The sequence below is a fragment of the Arthroderma uncinatum genome (genome assembly GCF_011692745.1).
Source record: "Arthroderma uncinatum strain CBS 119779 chromosome Unknown scaffold3, whole genome shotgun sequence".
In the NCBI taxonomy this organism is placed as follows: Eukaryota; Fungi; Ascomycota; class Eurotiomycetes; order Onygenales; family Arthrodermataceae; genus Arthroderma; species Arthroderma uncinatum.
The window spans coordinates 2591869-2606877 of NW_022983865.1; the positions used below are offsets into that span (position 1 = coordinate 2591869).

The 15009-nt window shown below is 50.7% G+C and overlaps 3 protein-coding genes across 3 annotated transcripts; 2 read left to right on the forward strand and 1 right to left on the reverse strand.

The window, feature by feature from the left end:
- Window positions 1-2127: 2127 nt before the first annotated feature.
- Window positions 2128-4410, forward strand: GIQ15_04534 (uncharacterized protein; the record flags this gene model as incomplete). The annotated part of the gene is made up of 1 exon (XM_033551951.1): window positions 2128-4410. One exon carries the CDS (start codon window positions 2128-2130, stop codon window positions 4408-4410), a length of 2283 nt encoding a protein of 760 aa, XP_033405681.1.
- A 1573-nt stretch (window positions 4411-5983) lies between these two features.
- Window positions 5984-9156, reverse strand: GIQ15_04535 (uncharacterized protein; the record flags this gene model as incomplete). The annotated part of the gene is made up of 5 exons (XM_033551952.1): window positions 5984-6579; window positions 6629-6669; window positions 6718-7670; window positions 7939-8480; window positions 8538-9156. The coding sequence occupies 5 exons, from the start codon at window positions 9154-9156 to the stop codon at window positions 5984-5986; spliced, it is 2751 nt and encodes a 916-aa protein (XP_033405682.1).
- A 1328-nt stretch (window positions 9157-10484) lies between these two features.
- GIQ15_04536 (trehalose synthase complex regulatory subunit TPS3) lies at window positions 10485-13426 on the forward strand (the record flags this gene model as incomplete). Its single annotated transcript, XM_033551953.1, has 2 exons — window positions 10485-10507; window positions 10555-13426. The coding sequence occupies 2 exons, from the start codon at window positions 10485-10487 to the stop codon at window positions 13424-13426; spliced, it is 2895 nt and encodes a 964-aa protein (XP_033405683.1).
- Window positions 13427-15009: the final 1583 nt, after the last annotated feature.

Sequence of the window (15009 nt, forward strand, 5' to 3'; positions counted from 1 at the left end):
ACAGGCCATCCTTGTCGTCAACTTATCAATCTCCACTTGGCCGCGGCGTCATCCTCCCCCCAGTCAAGAAAAAGCAAAGGCTCGTATATGTACATACTCTGTACGGAGCACAGGTTAGCTCGCTGCCGTTGGTTGGAGATGGATGGAGGAAGCCCGGCGAAGCCACATACGCTAGAATTGCCAATCACAACAACACCTACCCCGGACTGAACAATTGTAACAGCAGGGCCCGGTTCTGCAGGCGTCAGGACCTCCCCGGCGGCAGGCACTTTTTGGCACTGCACTAAATATATACATGCACAGCTCGGCTCAGCCGGCGAGAAACTTATACTTAGGTACCCGTACCTACTAGTGACCAAGTCTAGCTCCGTCACAGCACAGCCGCTGAAACAGCGCCTTGACGAGCTAAGGGAGGTCTGGATAAAACGCCCATCCATGTTTAATAGCTCCCCGACGAGGCAGAAGCAGGGAGGGCGACCTTCTAGAAACCGGGCTCCTCAACCGCCATCCTGCATGAAGCGTCAAACTTGGCACATCCCCGTGGCGACTCAAGCCCGAGGACGTGTCTCAAGCTTGGATCGCCCGTCCCTGATGCAGGATGCAGGCTGTCCCCTCCACTCGCATGAGTCGCAGTGGCTGATATTGAAATCGCAATGACGATATCTGGTCGGTTTATACCTTTTCTTCCCGTGCTTTTTTATAGCCAGAGAGCTCAGGATGTATATGCTGACTCAGCCACTCGTATTTACAGGACCGTATTTGACCGTACGGCAGGGGTCTCTCCACACTGTGGAGCAGCAGGAGGCTAATCTGGCCAACCACAGGCTGCCATCGACGCCCTGACCGCGCTGCTGAGCCGCAGCTTCGGCCACGAGCCGCGTATCGTCGTATCAAAGCGCGGTATTGGTGATACCGTATGGTCACGCATCGTATTTGCGCGCAGTCCAAAAGTACACAAGGAATTCAGCCCCAAAACGGGCAATTTCAACTTCAACTTCGACTTCAGCTTCATCTTCTTCTTTCTTCCTTCACTCCCTGCACCTTGATACACGCCCGATATTCATGCAAATCCGGTCTTTGCTGTTGAGTGCGCCGTTGAGCCGGTTACCGTCCCTCAGCTGATCTGCTTTGGCTGCCCGTCGACTGAACCAGGGGTCGCAGAGGCGTCTTATTCAGCGTGGCGTCGTACCCAGTTTCCGCCTCACGCCGTTTCCATCTTGCTTTGCCTCTCCAAGAGAAGTTATTATTGTTGAGGGTTCCTACGGAGTATATCTTGCTGGTGTCTTAGTTGCCGCCGCCATTGCACCGCCAGATCGACCGTACGCTCGTGTTGTACTTGATCGACTCCTGCAGTCTTCAACAGCTCTCACCGGAGGTGCAGCCAGAGAGCTACGCAGTGCATAATTCAATTAAAATACGCTACTTATCTGCGCTGGTCCTGGCCCTGGTCGCCTGACTGCCAACGGCCGAACCGTCACGGAAATACTACTTCCTACGTGCAACTTCTGTTTCCTCTTTCGCAAGGACCCCAAGCGCGGGAATCGACACGGCCCCCGGCGTCACACTTGCCAGCTAATTCGCAATATTACATATCGGGCTTGATATTGGCTCTATCGAGTTACTGTCGATCGCATCAGACCCGAGGCTGGCACTACCAGTTCCTTTCTCGCGAGATTAGCCCGTCAGCTTGCGCCACAACTCGCTCCTCCAACGCCGACACATCCAGGCCCACCTCCACCAAGACCGTGAGTGTCACCCTTCCTCCTTGCTTCGCCCTCTTCGCCGTCGCTTTATTCGCGCTTGCTAGTCCTCCGTTTCATCGTCCTCTGGTATCATTTGCTGCTGCCCGTTTCGTGGCTCTCGCGTGCTGCTCATCAACGACCGTAAACGTGATCATCGCCAGCCGCGCAATTTTTTCCCTATCCCAAAATCTTCCTCCTAACAGCGCTTGCTCTCCCATCACATCACACTTTTTTTTTTGACATCCAGTCACTACCTCCCATTGCCCGCCGATTAACAACTGTAATAGTTGCGATATCTGGCTTCCCCCAAATCCACAACTTGTCTGTAGTGGGCGGTGTGACCCCAAAACAGACCCCCCAGGCTGGCCGCACCGGCAGTCTTCGCATGGCTGAATCCCTCACACAGGCTCCTGAACCGGCCTGCCCTCCAAGCCCGGCCTCCAGGTCTTTGAATGGTCGTGGCTCCAACTCTGCGACCCCAACCCCGAGCTCGATTTCGTTCTTTTTGAAATCCGACGACCTGAAAAACGAGCGCAACCTATCATCCATCGCGAACGCGGGACTGAACGTCACCTCCACGTCCCTAACTGAGAGAAATAAGCGGTTATCCCCGCCCTCAATGACGTCTACAGGTCAACGCACAGAGGAGGAACAGGCTCAGCGTCAGGGCAGTAATCCACTGTCCGCCAGGAGGACGCCAGAAATAACGGTTGTGGATGAAGGCCGTGATCGCCATCCTGTTCGCTCCAGACGGTCATCTAAACCTACCCTGTCAGAGGAAATACAATCTCGCAGAAGCCCGTCCAGCGCAGCGGATAACTTTGGCAATGGAGACAATCCACCCACGCTCATGAACAGCTCGACGGTCGCCAGCCCGGGCCCCATAGAGGAACCCAATCCGCTAGATGATAAACCGCAACAGCGAGACGAGATGGAAGAAGCTGGCAACAAATCGTACTCCTATCCTGTTCCCATGCCGGCTGCTGGTGGCTTAAATGACCCTCGGCGCGGGATGAGTCTCCCGCATTCTGGACTCAACAGATCCGGCGCACGTTCTCCGTCTTCGAAGAAACAGCATCGATGCCCATATTGCGCTACCGAATTCACCCGTCATCATAATTTAAAAAGTCATCTTCTCACCCACAGTCAAGAGAAGCCATACGTCTGCCAAACATGTCAATCTCGATTTAGGCGCCTACATGATCTAAAACGTCACACAAAACTACATACTGGCGAGAGACCGCATATATGTCACAAGTGCGGCAGACGGTTTGCCCGTGGTGATGCACTGGCCCGACACAACAAGGGACCCGGCGGCTGCGCTGGCAGGCGGTCTAGCATGGGCAGTTTTGCCGGTGAAGATGAATTTGCTGATAATAATGCTGGGTCCGGTCCAGTAGCAGAAGACGGGATGGAGGGACTCATGTATACGGAACCAGATCGGATGGACGAAGAAGACGAAATGCGCCTGAATCTCCCTTCCATCAAGAAAGATAACCCTTCAGATCAGTCTCAACCGGGTTCTGCACGCCACGTCTCCTTCCAGCAGTCCCATCAATCAAATACCTACCCACCACTCGCGGCCACTCGAGTGCAGCAAACTGCCAGCGGTAGTAGTGGAGGAGGCGGAGGCGGTGGTGGAGGTGGAGGTGGAGGCGGCCTCTTCCCTCCTGTTAGCACCCATCAGCGCTCTAATTCATCCGCGTCCTCGATATCTCAGTCCACTTCCCATCTCTCATTCGCGCCCGGCGCCTCATCGCCATCCATGTTTGCGCAATCAGGTATGACCGAATCCCCCAAACCGCTCTCTCCCAACAGCGCGGCCTCTCGTCAACTCGGCCACGGCCCCGAAAACCCTTTCCGCCAAACCCACTCCCCTAATCTCCCACAATATCACTCTCAAATGCGCAATGGCTCTACAGGATTAGGCATACCCTTCTCATCCGTCTCATCACCAGGTGGCTCGCTAAGCCATCCCGGCTCGCAAGCAGGAACTCCACACCTTCCACCGCCGCCTGGTCTCAACCCTCCAGATTCCCGCTTCACTCTACACTCCCAGCAGCAGCAACAACAAGGTCCCCATCACCCCAACCGCGCCGGCTCTAACCCGCCGCTCCAACATCCGCATCACCCCCCTCATCCCTCGTCGAGCATCGACAGTAACGTGGCGCCCAGCTCCGGCACCAACAGCGGAAATAGTAGTTATACCAGTGCCCCATCCAGTGAGGGGTTCAACGTGAACGGCTCTCTTGCGAACATATCAGGAGCGTCCTATTTCACTCATTCGCCGCATTCACGGGGACCAAACGATCAGCCCACACGGCAACTATCGATTCCCAGCCCGAACCCAAATCTACCGTCGTCCGATCGAATATGGGGATATATGCGAGCGCTCGAAGATAGGGTTAACGGACTAGAAAATGAAGTGGTCAGGTTACGTGGACAGTTAAGCAATGCTACAAGTAGCGAGGAAAACCAGGATAAAAACACAAGAGCCAGCGGAAGTGGTGGGAAAATTGAGATGTCTAGTCCTAACCCACATACACTACCTACGCCGGTGTCGAGTGCTGGTCCCATGGGAACAACTACAGCTCCGCAGACAGGTAGTGGTGCAAGCTCGAGCGGAGGAAACGGGTCGAGCACCCCGAAACCTGCGAATGGAGCTTGATTAATATATACCTACTCAGCAAGGAAGGAGACCAAATTTGGATTTGGTCTTGGAAAGTGGATTATCGTTCTGGATTATCTAACGAATTTTATACCCCCTTTTAATGCCCGCCATTCATCAGATGGGATGGTCGGGAATCAGCCTTGCATTCTTTCTTGCGCGTTGGAATATACTTAGCTAAATTCTACTGGATTGCATTTGACTAGGCTGTTGGAAACCAATGACAGTGGCGGTCATTGGAACTCATACCCTCGCTCTCTCCATTCGATTCGTGCAAGTCTTTCATACAGAACAGACATTTATCAGAGAGTTACTCGAGATTTAGCGGGAAATAACTATCCATATACCCCAATTATACCCAAACTCAACCCAAGCACATGTGCTCTACAATATAATGAAACCTTAATTCGAAAAAATTATCGTCGTCACCTCCCAAAAAAAAAATATTGTATATGACTTGCCAACCTTACTTGCGTTTCCATTCGCTTGCTACTTTACTTTTTAGTATTTCACTTCTATCCAGCTAATACTTTCATATACGTACCTTGTTTCCCCTTTTTGCCGTGATTACGTCTCAACCCCCTTCTCTCCCAGCCTACCTATACCAGCCACCGCTATCTACATCTTCGCCCTTATATACCCTTCTATGCCGCGTATTTTCACCGGCCTTGACTCATTCTACTTTATGAAACGAAGTAGCTAATCTAAATGAATGACTGAAATGATTATTCCACTCCACTCCTCTTTCACCTTCTTCTTTCCTCTTCCACGCACACGTCTTGGATGCTTATCACTTCCCAAGCCGTCTTTCTCCTTTTAATGGTTCGTTGGTTTTCTAAATAGTACCACGGGTCGGTTCATTTGGAATGGCGGACGGGATGTCCTTATCTGTTATGTTTATTTTTACTTCGTCTTTAGCTTACGAGATGGTTATGGGAAAAATCCTTAGTTTACACCCCTTTGCATCCTCTATCTTGCTTGATTTTCAACGACGCTGTCAGTCTCTGTTTTATTCCATTTTATTGGATCGTCGGCCTTTTGTATGAGAAGTTGTGGCGTGTAGCTGTATACTAAATACTAAGAATGGCTTTTTATATGGCTTTTCCTTTATTCTTACCTTATTATCACAATAAGTTACATCAAAGCCTAAGGTAAATTATAAGAAGGCAATACCCCTACGCCTTTCCAGTTATCAGTACACCGCTAGGTCATTATGTATATGTCCCTAGGTTTGCTCTCTAGGCTACATTCTCTACTCTTATAGCCTACTAAAATAAAAGGGGTGTTATAGCTACTGGAGATCTGGTGGAAAGGGGGAAGACGTTAGGATAACCAGGAGGATACGAGAGTATCACCATTCAAACTATATACGTCTGTAGAGACTGAGATAATGGCTAAAGGAGTGGCTGCCCTTGCTTCGGCTAACATTAACAATACAATATAACTTATACAGTGAGAAGAAAACCCCCGAGTCCATCTTCAGAAAAAACGAGCGTTCTGGTCCCTGCTCTTAAGTTGGAAAACTCATCATATCTCCACCTAGTCATTCACCTTTCAACAAGTGGATATAATCCTATTTCCGTGCTGGCACCTTCTGTTTGCGCTGTGACTTGAGCATCTTCATAAATTTTCCGGGTTCAGCATTGATGAGACTTGGTACGCCAACGTACAGGTTTTCATGCAAGCTCGAGGGCATTTTGCTCTCAGCCGTTGGCGAGACCGCAAGCGTAAATTTCCACGTATAATCCGGGGGCGTGTTATCTCTCATTTGCTGTTCGGTTTTGAGGTGCTGTTGGACCATCCCCACGGAGGCGTATGCCGGGTAGATGGTTCGCTTAAACCAATGCTCTTTCGGTCGGCCAGGGATACCGGTATATTTGAGAGGAATATGGGCAACGACCAGGTTATCTAGCCAGCCATGCGGCACATAATTCAAGGTCTGGACACTCTCGATAGGTACTGTTGGCGGATTCCTCGAGACCTCAGACACAGAATCAGGCGATCTACCTTCGGAAGGTTGCGTTGGTTGAGAGGCAGGACTCGCTCCGCTCACAGGGAGCTTTGGTTGTGCAAGGTGATCAGGCATAATAGCCTTGGCGCCAGTGAGGACTAGTACAGCGAATATGCGTTGAGATGATAGAAAACTTGGAGATCGTTCAATCCAGCATACTTGGAAAGGTCAGCATATCCCCATGAAACTATAGATGATAACGCTTACCTTCAGCAGTAACATCTCGCCATCCAACCAGTCCTAGCTCGCTGCAATCCCACGTCGTTACCTTAGTGACTTCGACTCCATCCACGTACTTTGGGAGATATGTCGTATGCCCGTCTTTCCAGTAACGTTTCAGTTCACCAAACGTAGCATACCCTGCCTGATTCCTATCCATATGGCTAGACCACCTCGCATACCACGACTCACTCACATGGCGTGGGGTACCACCAGGTTGGCCATTAGGCAAGGTGATGTCTAGCCGCTGCATGGCGCGACGAGAAAAGAAACACCTGGTACCCTTACAGCCAGGCGACTTTAGTGAGTTGGGATAGATATCTCTACCGTCATAAGATGGTCCCCTGCTCTGGATAACATTAAATGCTTCGTCAAGGCCGTGTTGAATGAACAAGCGTATATCCGGGTAAACCTGGCCAGATACCGTCGGAAGCTTCTCATTCTCTGGTATCTTACCGAGTTCAACTGGCCTGACATGGAGATAGTTTGGCAAATTACCTCCGGGGGGTTCTTGTGGCTGTTCGGGAAGAAGAGCAGGCCCGATTTCACTTGTCTCCGTCTGGCCGTTCAAAGGCTGCTGTTCTGGCGGAAGCCCCTGTCCTTTCGTAGGCTGTTGTCCTGGTTGAGGCTCCTGTCCTTGCTTAGGCTGCTGTGGCTGCGGTTGCGGCGCAGATGCCGAGGACTGCGATGCCTCCGCTGCGTTGAGTGGCTGTGATGGTCCTTGTTCGGCTGCTTCTGGCGTTGGCTTAGACAATTCCTTAGCGGTCTTGTCCATTTTCAACCCCTTAAATGCAATAAACACTGAGAATAAGATGAAATAAATTGAAAAGATGAACGACGTAAACAATGAAACGAGTGTCTTGACGGTCAATATGAATGATATATCAGGATGGATATAACTGTTGTTGACGGCCGTGAAGAAGAGAAGAGAAGAAGAGAAGAGAAGAGAAGAGAAGAGAAGAGAAGAGAAGAGAAGAGAAGAGAAGAGAAGAGAAGAAAAGAAGAAGAAGAAGAAGAAGAAGAGATGTTTCTGGGAAAGTTGGCGAGTAAACAACTGCTCGAAGAAACAGCGACCCAGAAGCAGGGAGAGTAAACAAACAATCAAGGGAGGGAAAGAAGCATCCCTTGATTGTAGGTAGAAAGCTGGAAGGCGCATTTTTATTGAGCAAGGTGCTATGAAAATGTCTCCTTAATCATACACCATCATCTATTCGTAGAAGAAAGGGGGTATCACTGTGTATGGGTGGACTTTTATTTGCCTTCAAGCTATGCAGGAGTAATGTAGGAATCCATCATACACTCCGAATTCCCGGCCCAACGCTCCCCGTGTTGAAGATCTCGATGAGACCCGCGCCCAGCGCTTCTTCCAGCGCCCATCGAAAGTCCAACCCGTACAGCTGCTTCCACTTGTTCGTCCTTCCAGGTAGAACGCCAGAAAACTCACCGCGAGCGTGTTTCGCGATGCTCGCTCGGGAATTCAGCTCTATAGAACCATCCCATCGGTCACGAATCAGGTAGACAGGCGCCTCGCTGTATCGAGACTTTCGAAGTGTGTCTAGGATATGGGTGCGTGCCGCACCGAGGAGTCGGAGGTATGGTCCCATATTGGGCAGAGAGAGGATCATCGTTGACCCACGTTCTCCGGATGCGTTGCTGGTATGATCTGTGGACGCGGCAGACGCGGTTGAGCGGCCGAGGTTGATGTAGCCGCTCTTGGAGTGGGATGATGCCGTGACCAGGAAGCCCGAGCGGACGAGTGCCGCTGTTTCTTCAGGCGAGAAGAACCCAGCAGGCACTGCAGGCGATTTCGTGTCATTCCGTAAAGCCTGGGTGAAGCGGTCTAGACATCATTAGAGGAACAGCAGAAACATAGTGAGGAGACAAGAATGAAGCTCACCTTTCAACGCATCATCCAGAGACGTGCTGCTTCTGATAAGCCTCTCCCAGTCATCTAACGAGACAAGACAGTCGCCCAGCCCATACGTCCCATCGCCACGGCCAGTAACAAGCAATCTCCGTACAACCGCCGAGTCAATCAACTGCACGATATCCTTCTCCACCCTCGTTGGCTCATTAAGCAGGACATGGACATGCGCCACGGACACGATCGGTGGAAGTGACTTTCTGAAAGCCATGACCTGCGCAATCCTCGCGCCGTTCATCCCCGACCGCCTCTCTGGAATAGCACTGAACATCGTGTTCTGGATATACTCAACGGCCTGAGTCACGGTGCTGACGGTGGTCGATTCTGCGAGGACCCGTGACGGGCCAAGGTCTGGGAGCGACTCATCGAATATCCAGTTACCCTTGCCGTTGCCGCTGCTGCTTCGAGCAGTCCCGCTGCCGCTCCCAGCTATGGGCTGCGCTTCGGACTCGTCTTGCTTGCCATCGCTCTGGTGGGCAGGCGAGGCGGGGGCCTTGGTGCGGCGGAACGAGGCAAAGGGGGTCTTCTGGCGAGACCCGGACGACGGTTTCTTGATGCGGGATGAATGGGCGGCCGTCAGATTAAGCGGCATCACCGTCGTATATATATCCTCCTATATATATCCTCGAGTGCTGCACTTTCGTGTCTTCCTTAACATCTCGAGCTGAACGAAATCAGCCGATATAGTCACGTGTATATATTATATAATCTTGTAGTCATCAAACTGAGTAAGCAACACGTGATAGAGCCTTATATAAGCGGACCACTTACCTAAGCTAGACTTACTAAGCAGGGCAAAGAACAAGTTCGCCTGGGCAACTTCCAGATTTCAAGACGTCGATATAAAACCGGGTCTGCTTTCTGATATAGAATAGGTTACGTCATGGCGAGCGGCTTAAAGCGTGGTATCCAGGAGGAAGACTCTCCGTGTCCAGTGCGTATACGTGTCGCGCTGTTACCGTTAAGTCTGGGATTGGAGCTATATCGAAAGCTGATGCTCTACGTCGACGAGTACTTGAAGATATCTTGCTCGAGAAGTTGCCAATATCGGAATCACTGACGGCCACTCGTGGTTCACACCCTCTTCCAATTCAGCGAGTAAGAGTACTCCTACTTCGACATCAGACGGCGGTTCGTTCTATGCGGTCATAAGTAGCCGAACTGGTCGGCTAAGGAAATGCAGGGATGGGCGGTTGAGGATACCTCGAGGCTGCTGGAATGATAGACCATTAGCATATAAGGTGGATACAGCTTCTGGTGACGTTCGGTCAATATACTCGGCCTGGTGGTATTGTTGTAATTCCATGGGTAGTTGATTGGCGTAGTTGTAATTTATAGTGTAGTAATTCCGCGCACTTGATTCCATGGATGTAGGCATCAAGAGGACTCTATCATAGACCATCAGTCTCTCGGTGCCTCGTTGTTCGTCCATCTACCGGCTATGCAGACGTGCTTGGTCGGCCCCAGACTGCGGGCTAGGCGAGAATGACGTAGGTAGCATGTTCTGGCTGGCTGGCTGGATCCAACAGTTCCCATCGTAAGAAACTCTTTGTAGCAGAGCAACTGGCAAAGGCAGCGCGAAGTTACCTGCAAGCCCAAAGCCCAGCGCGACCGTGGTTAGTTATCTGGGAATATCCGGGAACTTGGTGGAAGCTCTCACGTTACCCAACCGACTTCACCTCCGTCCACCTCCAGGTCTCGGCTACAACGTCAAACCTCGCTCTCTCGACCACTTCAAATGCCTGATCCTGACGTTATCCGGCGAATTGATGCTGCTGTGACTTGATGCGCTTCACGTAGTGCTATCGCCGTGCTCCCCGCTAGCCTGCTGCCCCTCTTTCTGCCTATATATATGGAGGGGTCACGACGCTGTGACGAGGCACTCATACATGCTCTGACAAGGCGCTACAACCAGCAACAATGACGATATTCATCGTTTCGCTGTATGTTCCCAGTCCCAATTAGCATAGACACATCACTGACCGAGCAGCTTCTTACCACACACCATCGACTTCGCCCTGCCGGAGGGCTATCAACTGCGCAAGTCTTCTCACCACCACCGCCGCAAGAGCTCTGGCCAGAGAGCCACGCTGTTTGGCCGTATACCCAGCCAGTCGGCCACTCCTGCGTCCGCTTCTGCCTCTGCGTCAACGCCTACACAAGCGTCGAAGTCGGCAACAGCCCATCGACCGTCGAGCTCTAGGGACCAAGGCCGCATCTTCTCGCTCCCAGACTACTCCTCCTCCGGGATAGAGATTGAGTCGCCAGAGCCACGCCTGCTAGCGCCTAGTGACCCGCATTCACCCCGTTGGGGGTCCCCAGGTGCATTCAACCAGCCCAAAGCTCAGGCTCTCGCACCTCCATCCTCGTCAATCCTAAACCATACCCAGGGCCGTCTCAAGGGCCAAGCTCAGGAATCTGCCTCGGAGCTGTCCAAGACCCAGCCAGTCCTTATTCCCGCCCAGGCACAGCCGCCTAGCGGCCAAGCTCCCCCGTTAAGCCAGGATAAGGTCTTTGAAAGCGCAGAATGGACCGTTCAACCCTCGGAACAAGGAAATGGCGGACTTCTAAATGCTATCCGCTCTGCCGTCGACTGGCCGTATATGAAGGATAAAATATGGGTTGGCACATTGGGTATGCCCACCGATGCGCTGCATGACAAGCAGAAAGATGCCATTGCCGAAAAGCTAGCCGCGGACTGTGAGGCGTTGACGATATTCGTCTCGGACAACGATTTTGACAGCCACTACTCACATTTCTGCAAGATGATCCTCTGGCCCGTCTTCCACTACCAGATACCGGATAACCCCAAGAGTAAAGCATACGAAGACCATTCGTGGGTATATTACCGTCGTGTCAACTATAATTTTGCACAGGAGATTATTAAAAACTGGAAGCGAGGGGATGTGATATGGGTACACGATTATCACCTCCTTCTGGTGCCAGACATGGTAAGGAAAGAGATACCAGACGCCCAGATTGGTATCTTCCTACACGTCGCCTTCCCCTCGTCAGAGGTGTTCAGGTGTCTTTCTGTCCGGATGGAGCTGCTCAAGGGAATGCTGGGGGCCAACCTGATCGGGTTCCAAACGCAGGAATACTGCCATCACTTCTTACAGACCTGTAGCCGCCTGCTTAATGTGGAGGCTACCAAGGATGGGGTGCAGCTGGAGGACAGGTTTGTCAATGTTGGCACTTTTCCAATTGGCATTGACCCTGTCTCGCTTGATATTCGACGACAGTGTGGAGAGGTCAAGTCATGGATTCGTATCCTACAGAATAAATTCAAAGGCAAACGGCTCATCGTGGCCAGGGATAAGCTTGACAACGTCCGAGGTGTCCGCCAGAAACTACTAGCTTTCGAGCTCTTTCTCAACAAGTACCCTCACTGGCGAGATTCTGTTGTTCTGATACAAGTTGCATCTACCACTACAGAACAGCCAGAACTAGAGGCCTCGGTCTCTGATATCGCCACGCGCATCAACTCAGTCCACTCTAACCTTGCCCACCAGCCTCTCATCTTTCACAAGCAAGACCTTCTCTTCGACCAATATCTTGCCCTTATATCTGTTGCAGACGTCTTCATGGTGACCAGCCTGCGTGAAGGAATGAACCTCACCAGTCATGAATTCATCCATTGTCAGGACGGCCTGCTATCCCCGTCTAAACATGGGCCCCTGATCCTTAGTGAGTTCACTGGTAGTGCCTCCATTTTCCACTATCATCCTCTCCTTGTCAACCCATGGAATTACCAAGAGTGCGCCGACGCGATCAATACCGCCCTCGAAATGCCTGCTGCTACTCGCCAGGCCCAATGGACCCGACTCAACACCACGGCCAAGGATCACGTAACCACCAGATGGGTTAATAACTTCACCTCTGCTCTTAACGATGCATACTACCAACAATCAACTCGTGAAACTGTAGCCGTTCCGCGTCTTTCAATTCCTAATCTCTGTGACACCTACCGTACCTCCACCCGCCGTCTCCTCATCCTAGACTACGAGGGCACCCTTGCTTCCTGGGGTCAACCTACCAACACAGTCCTTACAACCCCCCAGCGCGCTATTGATACCCTCACAGACCTACTTGAAGATCCCTTTAATACTGTCTATGTCATGTCCTCACGCATGCCAGAGGATATGGAACGCCTCTTCAGCCGTGTCCCCGGTCTAGGCCTTATAGCAGAAAATGGATGCTTTGTGCGGCCACCTCCAGCTTCCTCCCCGATCCCTTCTCCGCCTTCCAAGTCTCTAGGCACCACAGAATGGATCCGCCTCATTGACATGTCCAAGATGAATGACTGGAAACTTTCCCTCTCGCCTATGCTAAGCTACTTCCAAGAACGAACAGATGGAAGCTGGATTGAAGAAACCCATGCATCCCTTATCTTCCACTATGAGCGCGCAGATGACCCAACTAGTGCAGAGCGCCATGCTTCCGAATGTGCGAATAACGTCAATGATAGTTGTGGCAATCATGGCCTCAGGGCAGTGCAGGCCGACGGCTGTGTGGTTGCTGGACCAGTGGAGCCAAATAAAGGTACAGCTGCAGGCGTTGTGTTATCGGCGTATACGAGAAGAGAGTCTCGGAGGAGTTCTAGTGCCGGTAGCACTAATAGCGTGAAGCACGGTATGGCGGGAGAAATTGACGATATGGACGAAGATGCACCGGATTTCATACTCATCATTGGTGATGGGAGGGATGACGAACCTGCGTTCCGATGGGCGAATCGCCTAGGTGAAGAGAAGAAGGTGAAGAATGTTATGACTGTTACGTTGGGGTCGAAAAATACGGAGGCCAAGGCCACCTTGACGCAGGGCGTTACTGGTATGCACACCCACCCAAATTTCCACTATTAGATCCCGATATACTATGAGGGGGATGGTGACACGGTTATCTAACTGATACTAACCTTATGTTCTTGATGTAGGAGCATTGTCATGTCTTGGAAAACTGGTAGATATATCACAGCGCAGAGACTCGGCGTCTCTAGCCCAGCAGCTATCTTACTTTCCAGCATCAAATGGGGAGTAAAAGTAAGTCCCGTGAACTACGATATTGCCTCAATACGTTTTATTTTAGCAATGTATAAATAAGTATGATTCCATTTGACTCCGGCGTATGTATAGCTAAATATATCATCCATTCCGCTTCACCCTACTCTGCTATTTTGATGTCTATTTCTGTCCGAGGGAACCAGTTTGTCTATACCTGGCATAGTTTTGTTTGATTCTATATTGGTAGCAGCAATGCCAAAGCATCCTTTACCTTGATGTCTCTTCCTAGTGCCTCCAGTGATGACGAAATTATTATCACGTGCTATGCTCTTCATGGTTATATAAGCTAGAATTTAGGCTTTAGAGTTTGAATCTCGCTCGGGCCACGAGTCAATTTTGACTTCTTGACACTTCGACATGTTGACGCCGCTGTCAAACTTATCAAGGGGAGTGCGGCTCAAGCATGGCGTTCTCATCCATTGGAGCATGTTTAGTAGTTGAAAGTTTCACGTCAGCTACTACGTGCTGCATCAGACGCTCACACGTAAATTGATTTCGAAACATTATGAAACTATCCACCTACTTGATCCAGTCTCCATCTCAATCAACTGGCACAGGATCATGTTTTGTTCTGCGATTGGCATACGAATTGAATCTGTAGGATATTCAAAGTGAAGTCCTAATGCGTTTCGTGGACGCTTATCGCATTTATTGGCTGCATTACACAACATGGCGGTTAATAGAGTCAATATTTCCTCTCAATAAACTGGAATATTGGAATCGGCGCTAGATATTGTTTTCCAAGGTTTACGGAGATTAAGAAACGATAAGCGTTTAAGGTCTTTAGAAGACAAGCAGCACCTTCTAGCGCACGAGTACTAGAAGATGGAGTGGGCCTAGACAAAGAGGCCGTCGATTATGATATTAATGTTGAAAACGTGGTGATCGGTAAGGTGCTGTTACTTGTGTCGTGGAATGATTGGATACATTCACAAGTTTTTCAACGGGTGCTGTCTCGGGGGTACGGAATCGAGGCCCGAAAAGCCGAAAACGGGTAAGTCGCCTAAGGATAGCTTCGACGATGGTATCGAGATGGCCGATGCTACTTTCTGTGACCTAGACCAACGCAAGCTCGTTGCTAAGTTGAAGAACCAACCAATGTGGGGGAGATGCTTGATAGGATCGCAGGGAGCGGCTAATAGCTAACATTTGAAGCAACTAGATAGCGCATATACGCATGACAGAAGCATCGCCGATCTGTCAACATTGCTCATCCTGATTATGCAGCCTTCAAATGGACAACTTGATCTTGATGCGTCTCTAAGACTTCCCTTCTGTTACGAGTCAGGGTCTAGCGGGAGAATTGTTTTCTAATCACCCATCAAGAGGGGGGATCAATGCAACTTCTACACATTATACTGAATCCTAGCTAACTAGTCGCACAT